At 44.6% G+C, this 12,008-nt stretch overlaps 1 protein-coding gene across 3 annotated transcripts in view; it reads left to right on the forward strand.

The window, feature by feature from the left end:
* The window catches only part of FAM120A (family with sequence similarity 120 member A), a 59,078-nt gene that overhangs the window by 31,809 nt on the left and 15,261 nt on the right, over window positions 1-12,008 (forward strand). For all 3 annotated transcript variants that reach the window (XM_064156293.1, XM_064156290.1, XM_064156291.1), the window contains exons 10-12: window positions 682-856; window positions 7,417-7,666; window positions 9,580-9,694. In XM_064156293.1, coding sequence (XP_064012363.1) covers window positions 682-856; window positions 7,417-7,666; window positions 9,580-9,694 — 540 coding nt within the window. The remainder of the gene's footprint in view (window positions 1-681; window positions 857-7,416; window positions 7,667-9,579; window positions 9,695-12,008) is intronic.

Raw genomic sequence — 12,008 nt, forward strand, 5'->3', positions numbered from 1 at the left:
GCTGTCTACAAGTACATTACTGTATTTCCTTTTGTGCCATTTCACTCTTCATAATGTCCATATTTGATCATTAATACTTAGGTAGCCCTCACCTGCAGATAGTCCAGATAGAGGGGAAAAAAAAGAGGTTTATGATGGAGAAGAGAAAGAGGAAAGCAGATAGTCCAGATAGGGTTTAAAAAAAGAGGTGTATGATGGAGAAGAGAAAGAGGAAAGCAGATAGTCCAGATAGGGGAAATAAAAAGAAGTGAATGATGGAGAAGAGAAAGAGGAAAGCAGATAATCCAGATAGGGGAAATAAAAAGAGGTGAATGATGGAGAAGAGAAAGAGGAAAGCAGATAGTCCAAATAGGGTTTAAAAAAAGAGGTGTATGATGAAGAAGAGAAAGAGGAAAGCAGATAGTCCAGATAGGGGAAATAAAAAGAGGTGTATGATGGAGAAGAGAAAGAGGAAAGCCACAGGGATAATTGGAGCCTGGGGACTTACTGGAAGGAAGCAAGTGGATTGTAGGGTAATCCTTTGCAGTGCTACCTTCACCCACCTGGGATCACTTTACTGCTGAAGCAAGTTTCTCTTAACTAGCTCAGGTTAATGTGAAAGCTGGCTTGAGTTACCATGCATAACCAACCCCCTTCTGCTGGCTGTAACGTGCCTTTTTTCTGCTTTCTCTCCTGCCAAAGGGTGAAATCAAAATTGCCGTTTCTATAGAAGATGAAGCCAACAAAGACCTGCCTCCTGCTGCTCTCCTTTATAGGCCAGTTCGTCAGTATGTTTACGGAGTCCTCTTTAGTTTGGCAGAAAGCAGAAAGAAAACTGAAAGGCTTGCCTTTAGAAAGAACAGACTTCCACCAGAATGTAAGTGCTTACAGAATCCATGCTTTATTTTCCTTCCCTCACCTGTGTTTCCATATCCATCCCTGCTGAGATTCAAATGGGAAGAGTTGCTAAGGTTTCACTGGTGCAGCTAAGGCTGGAGGGATCTAAGGCTTATTGGGCCCTGTGGATATTAGACAAAGATGTTAATTGGAAATACTATTTGCTGGGGTAGTGTCAGAGCTATAAACGATAGCATTTCTAAGCAAGCCCTGGGTGTTGAGTTTTCAAACGTGTGCTCAAGCTGCCATGAAGCTTGCAGCAAGTAAGGGCAGTTTGTGATATCAGATTCAGAGTATATGGCAGAACTTGATTAGGGCATGTGGCCATAAATCCCAGTTTACATACTCTTCTCAAATGAGAGGTGCTTCTCTTAACTTACCCTGCTTGCCCAAATGTGTGCTGAAGCATCCTTCAGTGACATTTGCAGGTCTGTAGTATCTCACTGGCATGTAAAAACCTGGTTTGAAATGGATAGAAGTTAGTTTTAAAGTCACTGGAGTTAAACCTGGGGGTAAGCAGACTGAACTTAAGCAGACAGTCAGGTCAAAAGCTCCTTTTGCTCAGAGGGGAGAATGTTAATCTTCCTATTAATCTGGAAGCTGTCTCTTTTAAGTCCTCTGCTTCCAGGAATTACTGCCATTCCAGAAAATTCAACCTCCTCATTCTAGAGCTTTTCTTGTAATGAAATGCATACAAGGAAGTGATTGAACTTTACAGTAGCATCTTGTAAAGGTTAAAGGGATGTTGAAGCATTAAGTGAATGACAGCAGCAGCACAAGTATTTATATATGGGAGTCTGCTGTCACTGCACTGAGAGTCAGCTCTTTGGAGGGTATGAAAGCACCATTCAAAGGCTTCCTGGGAGAAACAGGAGAATCAGCTGTAAACTTTATGTTCATTCCCTTTTCTCCTTCCATTTTCAGTTGTGAAATGGTTTTGTACCTTCTTGCTGGAGGTGATCAGCTTCCAGTGCTGCTTGAAAAACTCGATCTGGGCGAGTTCTGCTGTGGGAATTAGCATTTCTCTTGCCTGAGCAGTGCCTCAGCACATGCATTGTCAGAAACTGAGTTCTTTAGACTCACACAGCGTAGTAAGTATTTCAGGTCACAGGGTTATTTCAGGATTTAAATAGTGATGTCATTTATCCTCATTAGACTTCTGTCCTCAAAATTGTGCTACAGTGTTTGTAGTGGGGAAGCAGCTGAGTGCTGAAGCTCTATTTTAGTCTTCAGAATGTTTTTATCCTGTAAACCTGGAATTCTCTCTGGAGGCTACTGGGGAAATGTATAGAATCTCAATTTTCTCCTCATTTGTGCTGCTTTTTAGAGGTTTATTCTCAGTGGAGGCTAAGAACAACTAAGAACACTACTGCTGACTGGGTTCAGTTACAGGAGCTCCAGCAAATCTTGCTGCAGGACACATCCAGCTACTGACCTACTTCTATCTTGGGACTGACCACGCTCTTAACAACTACAAAAAAATACTTGGACCTCTGCCCAGATGTTAGTTGCTAACACTGCCAGTGAAGAGGGATTTGGGCTAAGAGGCAAGCATCTGCTTTAAGAGGGATGTGCTGCTGCACACAGTGATTTTGGTCATTTCTGTTACAAAGCAGCAAGATCTGGGCATGCTGTGCAAGACAGAAAGAGAGAATAGTGTCTGCAATGGCAATTTCTCAGGTTGATTAGTCACACTCATTAGCTCAAGCTAACTTTTCTGAGGGCTCAGGCTGTAATGAACTGGTCATGCTGATTCTCCTTCAGTGTCTGAATTTTCTTGCTGCCCTCAAAAATCAGTTATGAAACAGAGTAATGAAGACAATCAAGAGAAAAATGTGAGAATTAAGGGACATTAAAATAATCAATTTCTAAGGGAAATGTGTGTTGCCCTTAAGATTTATGTGGGGAGTAAAGGAGTATGCTCAACAAAAATGCTGTTGTCTGTTGTACAGCCCATAGCCATAGTTGTGCAGCAATCAGTTGCAAGTGGCTGTGAAAAATGCAGAATAAGCTGAGATATGGGTATTACTGCTAAATATATAGACAACAGGATAATGAATCTTCCCCAAGATTGATGACTTCCTGTCTTCTAAATCATTATTATTTTAATGTAGTTGAAAAGCCAATAAAAAGCAACAGATCCATTGGAAGCAGTAATGGGTGAGGTTCTTCAGTGATCATTGTCTGCTAAGTAATGCCTTTGCTGTATATGTCATCATGTCTGCTCCCAGAGGATATGTAAAGCTTGAGTCACACAGTTCTTGATTGTGCTTTTGCAGCCAAGGGCACAGCACTGGCTCTGATGGGAACAGTGTCTGACTCGCCCTTCTCAGGCTCCGAGACAGGTTACTTCCCATCTTCTGATAAATCCATGTGTGGATGAAACCATCTGCCCTTGCCATTCGATGGAGAAACCCAGGCTTGTACAAGCTGTTGTAACTGCTGTTTGGATCCAAAGCTTTGTTATTTTAAGCCTCACCACCTTGTGATGTACTGTTCTCCATCAAGGATGGCCTCAGCTGATGCTGCTCCTGCCAAAAGGGAAGCCGTGTCTTGGGCAGTTGCCCTTCTGCAAAATCAAGCATGCTTAGCTCAAGCTGTGCTGTCAGTGAAGATTACAAGGTTAGAAGTGAGGCTTGATTAATCTGCATTAGCTAGCTCATCTTCTGCTGGTGTTGGGCTACCTCACACCTCACCTTCAGTTCATCAAGAATAAACTGCAGAGAGAATCCTGAGCCCACCTGAGTTGTGGTTACCAACAGGAGCTCTAACAGGCATCTTGAGCGTGCAGGGTGCTGTCACCAGTGACTTGGAGCCTGTAATGGCAGCCACATATTTATCAGCAGGATACCCTAATGCAGTCTGATGCTGACCCTTTTTACTTGGATTCACCTGGAAGTATGGTGAGGGCAATGATGAAAGCAGATGTCAAGGTGATGTACAGTTGCTCAGGCAGCTTTGAGCGTTCAGGTCTGCCAATGAGCAGCAGGTGGACGTTCAGCATGAACAGTGCTGATCAGGAGGGCTGCCTGTAGCTAGTGTAGCCTTCAGGGTAGGAGTTGCTTATATCCAAGTGGAAGGAAAACAAAACATTGCTCTGAGGACAAAGATCCTCAGCAGCTGAGAAAGACTGGTTTTGGCAGGAGGCCCAGCACAGAATTGTCAAAGGTGTAGGAAATGCCCTGGAGAACTGAGTGGCTGTGGACAAGCCCTTGATTCATCTGTTAGGTCATGCAAAATTTAGGTGAACAGTGCTGCAATTCCTTGTCGACTGAGAGCTGCAGTTCCTCATGCTCATCATTCACAGTGACTTCTTATTACAGCTTTTTGCAAGAGGCATGGGTAACTTTCCCAAAAGAAGCATTACTTTGCAGAATTTTGGAGTCAGGGTGGATCTTCAGTGTGACCTCTCCAGGGAGCAAACTGGGGGTGCTCTTCCTGTGGCCTCAACTTCGTAGGGTTGTGGAAGTTGTCATTCCCAGGTTAAATCTTTGAACCAGGTCTGAATGTTGAATTGCAGTGAGAAAACACAGACATAAACCAGTCCCTTATTCTAAGCCTGAGGTTTTCATGTGGAAAGAAACAGTAATGAAAGGTTTGTGTTCTGTACAGCCCTGTGCTGCTGTCTGCTGTTACAGGAGTTGGAGGAGCTGAGGGGCTGGTCATCTGAGGGGGCTTAGATGTGATTGTGCAAACAATTTGCATCTACCTGGGCATCCAAACTGAACAATGGAGTGTAGCTAGTGGCATCACCACTACCAGCAAAAGGAAGTTGAAGGAAAGGAAAAGCTCCAGAACACAACTATTCTATGTCAGCTGTCACCAGTGTGAGGCTTTTTCACTGCTAAAACACAGATTAAAGTGTTCTGCGTAGTAGCCTCACACTATCTATTTGCTCAGAGGGCTCAAATGCTTTAAAAAGTGTGTCCAGCAGATCAAGGGAGGTTCTCCTCCTCCCCCTCTACTCTGACTTCGTGAGCCCCCATCTATGGTACTGCATCCAGTCCTGGGCTCCCTAGTTCAAGAGTGACAGGGATCTACTTGAGAGAGTCCGACAGAGGGCTACAAGGATGCTGAAGGGACTGAAGCATGGCCTGATGAGGAAAGGCTGAGGGCCCTGGGGCTGGTTAGGCTGGAGAGGAGAGGACTGAGAGGGGATCAGATTAATGTCTATCAGTATCTGAGGGCTGGGGATCAGGAAGGAAGGGACAGCCTCTGCTCACCTGTGCCCTGAGATAGGACAAGGAGCAATGGATGGAAAGTGCAGCACAGGAAGTTCCACCTCAACAGGAGGAAAAATTTCTTTACCATAAGGGTGACAGACCACTGGGACAGGTTGCCCAGAGAGATTGTGGAGTCTCCTCTGGAGACTTTCCAGTCCTGCCTGGATGTGGATTTGGACTTGAATGATCTCCAGAGGTCCCCTCCAAACCTTAGCATCCTGTGATCTGTGTCTCTTGCTTCTGAGACCTAATGCAATTCAGTCTTTGAAAGCCAACATAAAATCCATCCTTTTATTTGTTCATGTTCACTGTTCCAGGCCTAAGCATGGAGTGAAAACCAGAGTGCTAAGCTGTGCTTCAGTAATGGAGTGGCTCTGCTGGCTGTTACAGCCATCTTACATAGCTTGGTGGCATAGAAAACTGGTAGCAACCAAAATAGAACATGATTTTGTAGTGAGGCTACCAACTAAATATATCAGAATATTTATGTTCATTGCTTCGTGTTGTCTGGATGGAACTTACCCTGAGCTCTACAAAGTGCAGCTGTAATGCTGGACTAATGTTATTCCAGAAAAGCAAAAGAGGGCTTTGGTATGTTCTGGGGGGTCCATTTCTAGTCCCAGTCACCACCCCTGTCATGGTTTGCCTGCCCTAACTATAAAATTGCTTGTATGGCTGATGTCTGATTGCTGAAGAAGACTTTTTAGCTGTAAGGGCTGTCTGACACCTGTGCTACTCTGCTTGATCTGTGACCGAGATTTCCAGCAGAAAGAGCAGATCTGTGCTCCTGCAATTGTAACTCCTGCAGGCTGTAACCTGAAGCTTCACTAACAAGCTCCTTGAATCTTTCCACACCGCATAACTGGGCTCTGAGTTAAGGTTGCAAACACATTTTGAGCTGTGTCAAATTTGGGGTCATTCCAAGGCCAAAGGTATCATTACTCACTCTTGACTTTGCTTTTTGTTTTGAACTTGTGTTCTGTTTGGTTGTCTTCCAGCATAAAAAGGAGATGATTTAGCAGCAATATTGAGCTGAAGAGTCTCTTTAGCTTTGGATGGAAGGGAGCTTGGCAGACAGAACTGCTCCTCTCTTCGCCACAAAAGCCTTTCCATTCACTACGCTGCTTTTAAAGTCATGTTTGTAAAACTTGTGTGCAAAAAGCCCCACAACAGCAAACCCACCCATAGGAGAACTTCCTTCATTGCAGCAGCTGAGCAGCTACAAACAAACTGCTGTGTTTGGGGCCCCTCACTCACAAGAAGGATATTGAGGGGCTGGTGCATTTCCAGAGAAGGGCAACAAAGCTGGTGAAGGGTCTGGGGAAGAGGCTGTCTACAACTACCTGAAAGGAGGTTGGAGCCAGGTTGGGGCTGGTCTCTTCTCTCAATTAAGAAGTGGTAGGATGAGAGGAAATGGCCTGTAGATGTTTCAGGGGAGGGTTAGGGTGGACAACTTGTGCTAAGAGCATGGCCTGAAGCTGCACCAGGAGAGGTTTAGGTTGGATGTTAGAAAGCACTTTCTAATGAAAAGACTAGTTAGACACTAGAATGGACTGCCCAGGGAGGTGGTGGAGTTGCCATCCCTAGAGGTGTTTAAGGCAAGATTGAATGTGGCACTTAGTGCCACGGTCTGGTTGATGTGGTAGTGTTAGGGCATAGACTGGACCTGGTGATTTCGGAGCTCTATTCCAGCCTTGATAATTCTGTGATTCTGTAACAATCACTGGAAGAGGGGCCTCAGGGAGGTAGTTAAATCCCCATCCCTGCAAGTGTTTCAGAGAGGCAGAGGTGTGGTGCTGAGTGACATGGTTTAGCCCCAGCCTAGGCAGAGTTAAAAGAATGGTTGGACTCGGTGATTGTAAAGGTCGTTTCCAACCAAAGCTATTCTACAAGTGTAAGTTTTAAATGTGATGTGACTAAAATCCCTGGGATCATGTTTTCCTGAAGAGACCACAGATGGGATACATTTCTATTCCTACCTTTATTTCTTACTGTGGTTTTGGATCGGTGACCCAGATACTTTATTGGAAAAGCTTTGTCAGATGATGCTGTTCATTCTAGAAGAATCCATGTGGTGCCTTTATGTTGCATGTGAAGTTGAAAGGGTTAATGTCACTTTCCTCATGTCCACGTGGTTTGCTTGATTTGTAAGAGCTGGCAGGTGAAAAGGTGCTCCATCCAGAGTTTGGCAGTGTCACCCAGAGCACTGGTAGCTGTCACAAAGTGAAGCCCTTCGGATCAGACTCTTGCAGGCAGTTTGAACTGCAGGCTGCTTTTTAACTGAGTATATGTTCTTTCCACTGTTGCTGTTCTGCAGTTTCACCAGTGATCATTAAAGAATGGGCTGCTTACAAAGGAAAGTCTCCTCAGACCCCTGAGCTGGTGGAAGCACTCGCCTTCAGGGAATGGACCTGTCCTAACCTGAAGAAGCTGTGGCTGGGAAAAGCAGTGGAAGACAAGAACCGAAGAATGAGGGCGTTCTTGGCCTGTATGAGATCAGATACACCAGCAATGCTCAACCCAACTAACGTGCCCACTCATCTTATGGTGCTCTGCTGTGTGCTAAGGTCAGTGTCTCCTGAAGGTGAAACAGAACTGAGGCAAGGCTTGACCCTGTTACTTCTCTGACATATTTAACTTGGTATTATACCATGAGGAGAAAGCCTTCGTTCATACATGCAACATCACGAGAAGGAGGCTGTTTAGCTTGTAGAACATTGCTGCTGGGTCTTAAAAACATGCTTAAAAAAATAGTCAAGTGTTTTTTGCTTCAGGCACTGGAGGAGTGGGAGGAGGAGGACAAAGGGAATCTTAGGTTGCTAAGAGGCCACTGTAGCGTGTGAATTTGTTCACCCTTACTATATGCTAGGCTTCACCTTGCTAACAAATAAGGTTTGGGCTCTTGGAGGCTATGTTGGTGAAGTTAAAAAGCAAAAGTGAGAGTTCATCAGAGAGCAGCTGCATAGCAGTTTGCCAAGATGCAGGGTTCTGCTATTTATGCATTCAGTTCTCTGTGTTTGAATTGCTCCTCTAGTTAAGATGATAACAACCACCAGTTGCAGTACTCATTCTGTACTTCAGTTTTTCAAAGAGAAAGTAACAAGGTCCAAACCTGTTTAATTTTCATATAGAAAATGGACTGAGGATTGGAGAGATGCTTACCTCGTTGGGAAGAGGTGGTTGTTTCAATCCAACTAGCCCAAGAAATCTGGCAGAATCCCAGGTTAGCATGGTGCACATAACAGACTGTAAGCCATTGCTCAGAGGGATAAATGCCAGTTAGCCTGTAGTTCTGTTTGACACTTTTCTTACCTTGTGAGCAGTGAATCTCATCTTTCTCTTCTTATAAAATAGCAAATATATCAAAAAATAGTCCAGATGGTATCTTAAAGCAGAGCTCCTCCTTTCATTTGGAATGGAGTGGAGGTGACCTCCAGAGGTCAACCAGTCCAACCCTTCTGCAGCTTGCCCAGAGCCCTGTCAAGCCTCACCTTGAATATCTCCCTGGGGAACCTGCTCCAGTGTTCCACTACCCTTACGGTGCAGAACTTGTTCCTAACATCCAGTCTCAATCTGCTCTGCTCTGATTTCAAACCACTGATAGTAAGTTTCTCTCCTATGACTCTGTGTCATATAGAAATTGCTCATTAAGACATGGTGAGCATTGAAGTCACCAGATAGAGAATGTCTGTGTAATGCCTGATCTGGAAAATGTGGTCACAAAGTCCTTTTACCATTTATCTTTTTTTTATAAAGACCATTTGTCTTTAGATTATTTTATGTTTAGATGTGGCAGAATCCACTTCTGTTCTAAACTTTTTGATGATCTCTACTCCTCTTCCTCACTGAAAGCAAGGTTTGCACAACTGATTCACAGCCAGAAGCTCTTCCACAGGAGTTGAAGCATATTTGAACTTAAGCTCTTTTTAGTGTTTTAGCCTTTTTTAGCTATTCAAGTTCATAGAAACATAGAATGCAGTCTATGCACTTCATGCCTTTATGCAGTGTTAGCCTCACAGAATAGTTTGGGTTGGAAAGAACCTTAAAGCTCATCCACTTCTAACCTCCTGCCCTGGTCAGGGACACCTGCTAGACCCAGGTTGCTCAAGGTCCCATCCAGCCTGGCTTCTAACATTTCCAGGCTTGGAGCTTCAACAATTTCTCTGGGCAACCTGTTCCAGTGCCTCACCATACTCATGGGGAAGAACTTCCTCCTAATGTCTAATCTCCATCCAGCTTCTTCTGGTTAGAAACCATTCCCCCTCACCTGTCACTACAAGCCTCTGTAACAAGTCCCTCTCCAGCTCTCCTGCAGTCCCCTTCAAATCCTGCCCTAAGGTCTCCCTGGAGCCTTCTCCAGGCTGAACAAACAAAACGAGTCTGTTCAATGCAGGAGCTGTTTCTAGAGAGTTGTGATCATGTAGAACACCACTTGATGTACCTGTTGAAGCTTGTGAGTGATGCAGCCCTTCGCCTGCAGGTATATGGTACAGTGGCCGGGGGTTCGGATACTTCGCCGCCAGGAACTCGATGCTTTTCTTGCCCAGGCGTTGTCTCCGAAGCTGTACGAACCTGACCAGCTTCAGGAACTCAAGGTAATTTGGAACTAGAACTTCCATAATTAAGAGATTTATCCTCAGATGATCCATTGTTAGTAGTGAGTGATGTGTATGTGGCTAACTCACTAAAAGCCTTCCCACAATCTTAGGTGTAGTGTTGTGAAGTGTTGCAAGGATCGTGAATCAGTTCTGCTTCACTGGCTGGATAGGCAACTAAAGTCTGAAACATCTTAAGGGTTGGACTTGATGATCTGTGAGGTCTCTTCCAACCTTGGTGATACTGTGATACTGTGATACTGTGATCTTCCGTGCTGCACAGCCTTTGCTTACAGTTTCCTGAGGAATTCTCTCTTGGATGTTTGAATCAGATGTGCTTCTGTTGAGAAGACAAAAAGAAAAAGATTTCTTCCATGTGTGGCTGATTTTGAATCAAAATAATCAAAATACCAACCTGGGTATTTTGTCACAATTCAGCATCCAGAAGATTTTGCAGCCAAGTGGAGAAATAAAGAGAAAGTCACAAAATCCTGAGGGGGAAAATGCAGAAGGAAGAAAAGGAAGAGTGTCTCACAAAATTGGAGACAGAATTCTTTTGAGGATTAAAAAAGTTCAGCTCAAATGTTGTAATTTTTTCAAACACAGCAGTGTTGCATGAAGTGAAACCTGCCAACCAATGGAGAGCTGTTTAGCTGGCAAATAAAGTGCAACATGCTGTCTGTGTGTGCAAGATCCTGGCACTCAGAGATTTCTCCACTCAACCTTTCTCTGCTCACACTGAAACTGGTTTCCTCTTCTAGCCTTTGAGATGTAAGAGACAAGATTTGGGGTTTGCTTTGTTTGCTCTTCAAATTTTCTTCAGAACTATGAAGCTCTCTGCAGAAAACAGTAGAAGCAGTCCTTTAAGCAAATTCTTTAAGCAAGCATTTTTCTGTATGGAAATAATTTTCTGCATAATATATGTTAAGCCCAGTAGTGTATTTGATGGCTGGAAGCTTTGGGAGGTGTTAGGATGTATAGGAAATGCACATCTGGAAATGATCTCTCTCACCTCCTGCCAGCACTGATGATCAACGTAGCAAAGGAGGTAAGATGCTCATCACTTCTTCAGCACACCTCATGGTGAAGAAGGCATTTCAGAGAATCTTTCAGGTGCTAGGGGGCTCGGGTCATGAGAGTCTGCTGCCCAGTTCTGCTCCCAGCAGTGTCTGGGTAGGTGCTGCTGCCATTAAATCAGCAAGCAGAGGAAGGTGCTTGTTTGCCAGGTTTGTTCTGTTCACAGGCACAGACTGCAGAGAGGCACTGCTCTTCTCGGAAGAAACAATAACTAAGCTCCCACGAAATCTAGACTTTCCTAAGGAGTATTTTGCCACTAGTGCCAAGTCTACAGGGGCATTCCCAAAGCCAGCCAGTGACTTACTCCTCTGCTGTGTGTGATGTGCAGAGTCTAGTTTGCATTCCTGCATGTAGTACTCTGGCAAGGAGTTCAGCCTTAGTCCTTAAACCAAATCAGTCTGCTTGTGGAAACCCAGATCTTAGAATTACTAATAAATGTAAGGAGAAGAAAACAACTCAACCTGCTTCAGAACATGTTTGAACTTGTCACACCACAAGGAGTGAATTCACGTGTTAGCAGTTGCAGTGGCAGAGCTAACAGAGGAACAAAACCCTCTTGCCACGTGCCAAGGAATGAATGTCAACAGCGTATGAATAAGACCCAACAGGAAGACATCTACTTGTGTCCCCCTCCTCATTGCTGAAAAAGATGTGAAGAATCAGGGGAAGAAGGTAGCTGTAGTGAATGCCTGATGAGTATCTGCAGAGCTGCTTGTTTGCTTCAGCACATAGGGATGACCTGGCTGCTGACATGGATTAGAAATGTGTTTGAATGCTACTCATTGTGGCTGATTTCTTTAAAGCAGCCTAAACGTAGATCCTGCTCATCAGAAGACTCATTCAGGTGTTTGCTGGAATTCCTTTTCAGGGTGCTGGAGGTCCTATGTGCTTACTGGGTCCTTAAGAACCCTGGAGACTCTGGCCCAAAGAAGCTGTCTGTTGTATGCTTTGTCTTCAGTGAGAACGAGCTGGCCTGTGTGTTCAGAAGAAAAGTACATAGCTCATGTGAGGGGTAAATGTTGGACTAAGCAGAGGGTAGTGGAGAGCCTTTTAAAGCCTCGTGAGAGCGTGGCCCAAGTCCCCTGTGCCAGACTCCCCAGAACTGAGTGATTGTGCCTGTGGGCATTGGTGGACATTCCAATGAGAGTTTTGCAGGCAAGGCTGGACAATGGTATGTCAGCCACTTAGTCTTCAGTGTCCATTTTCCAGGCAAGGCTGGACAGCAGTGTGTCAGCCG

Source organism: Pogoniulus pusillus, chromosome 16 (assembly GCF_015220805.1).
Source record: "Pogoniulus pusillus isolate bPogPus1 chromosome 16, bPogPus1.pri, whole genome shotgun sequence".
Taxonomy (NCBI): Eukaryota; Metazoa; Chordata; class Aves; order Piciformes; family Lybiidae; genus Pogoniulus; species Pogoniulus pusillus.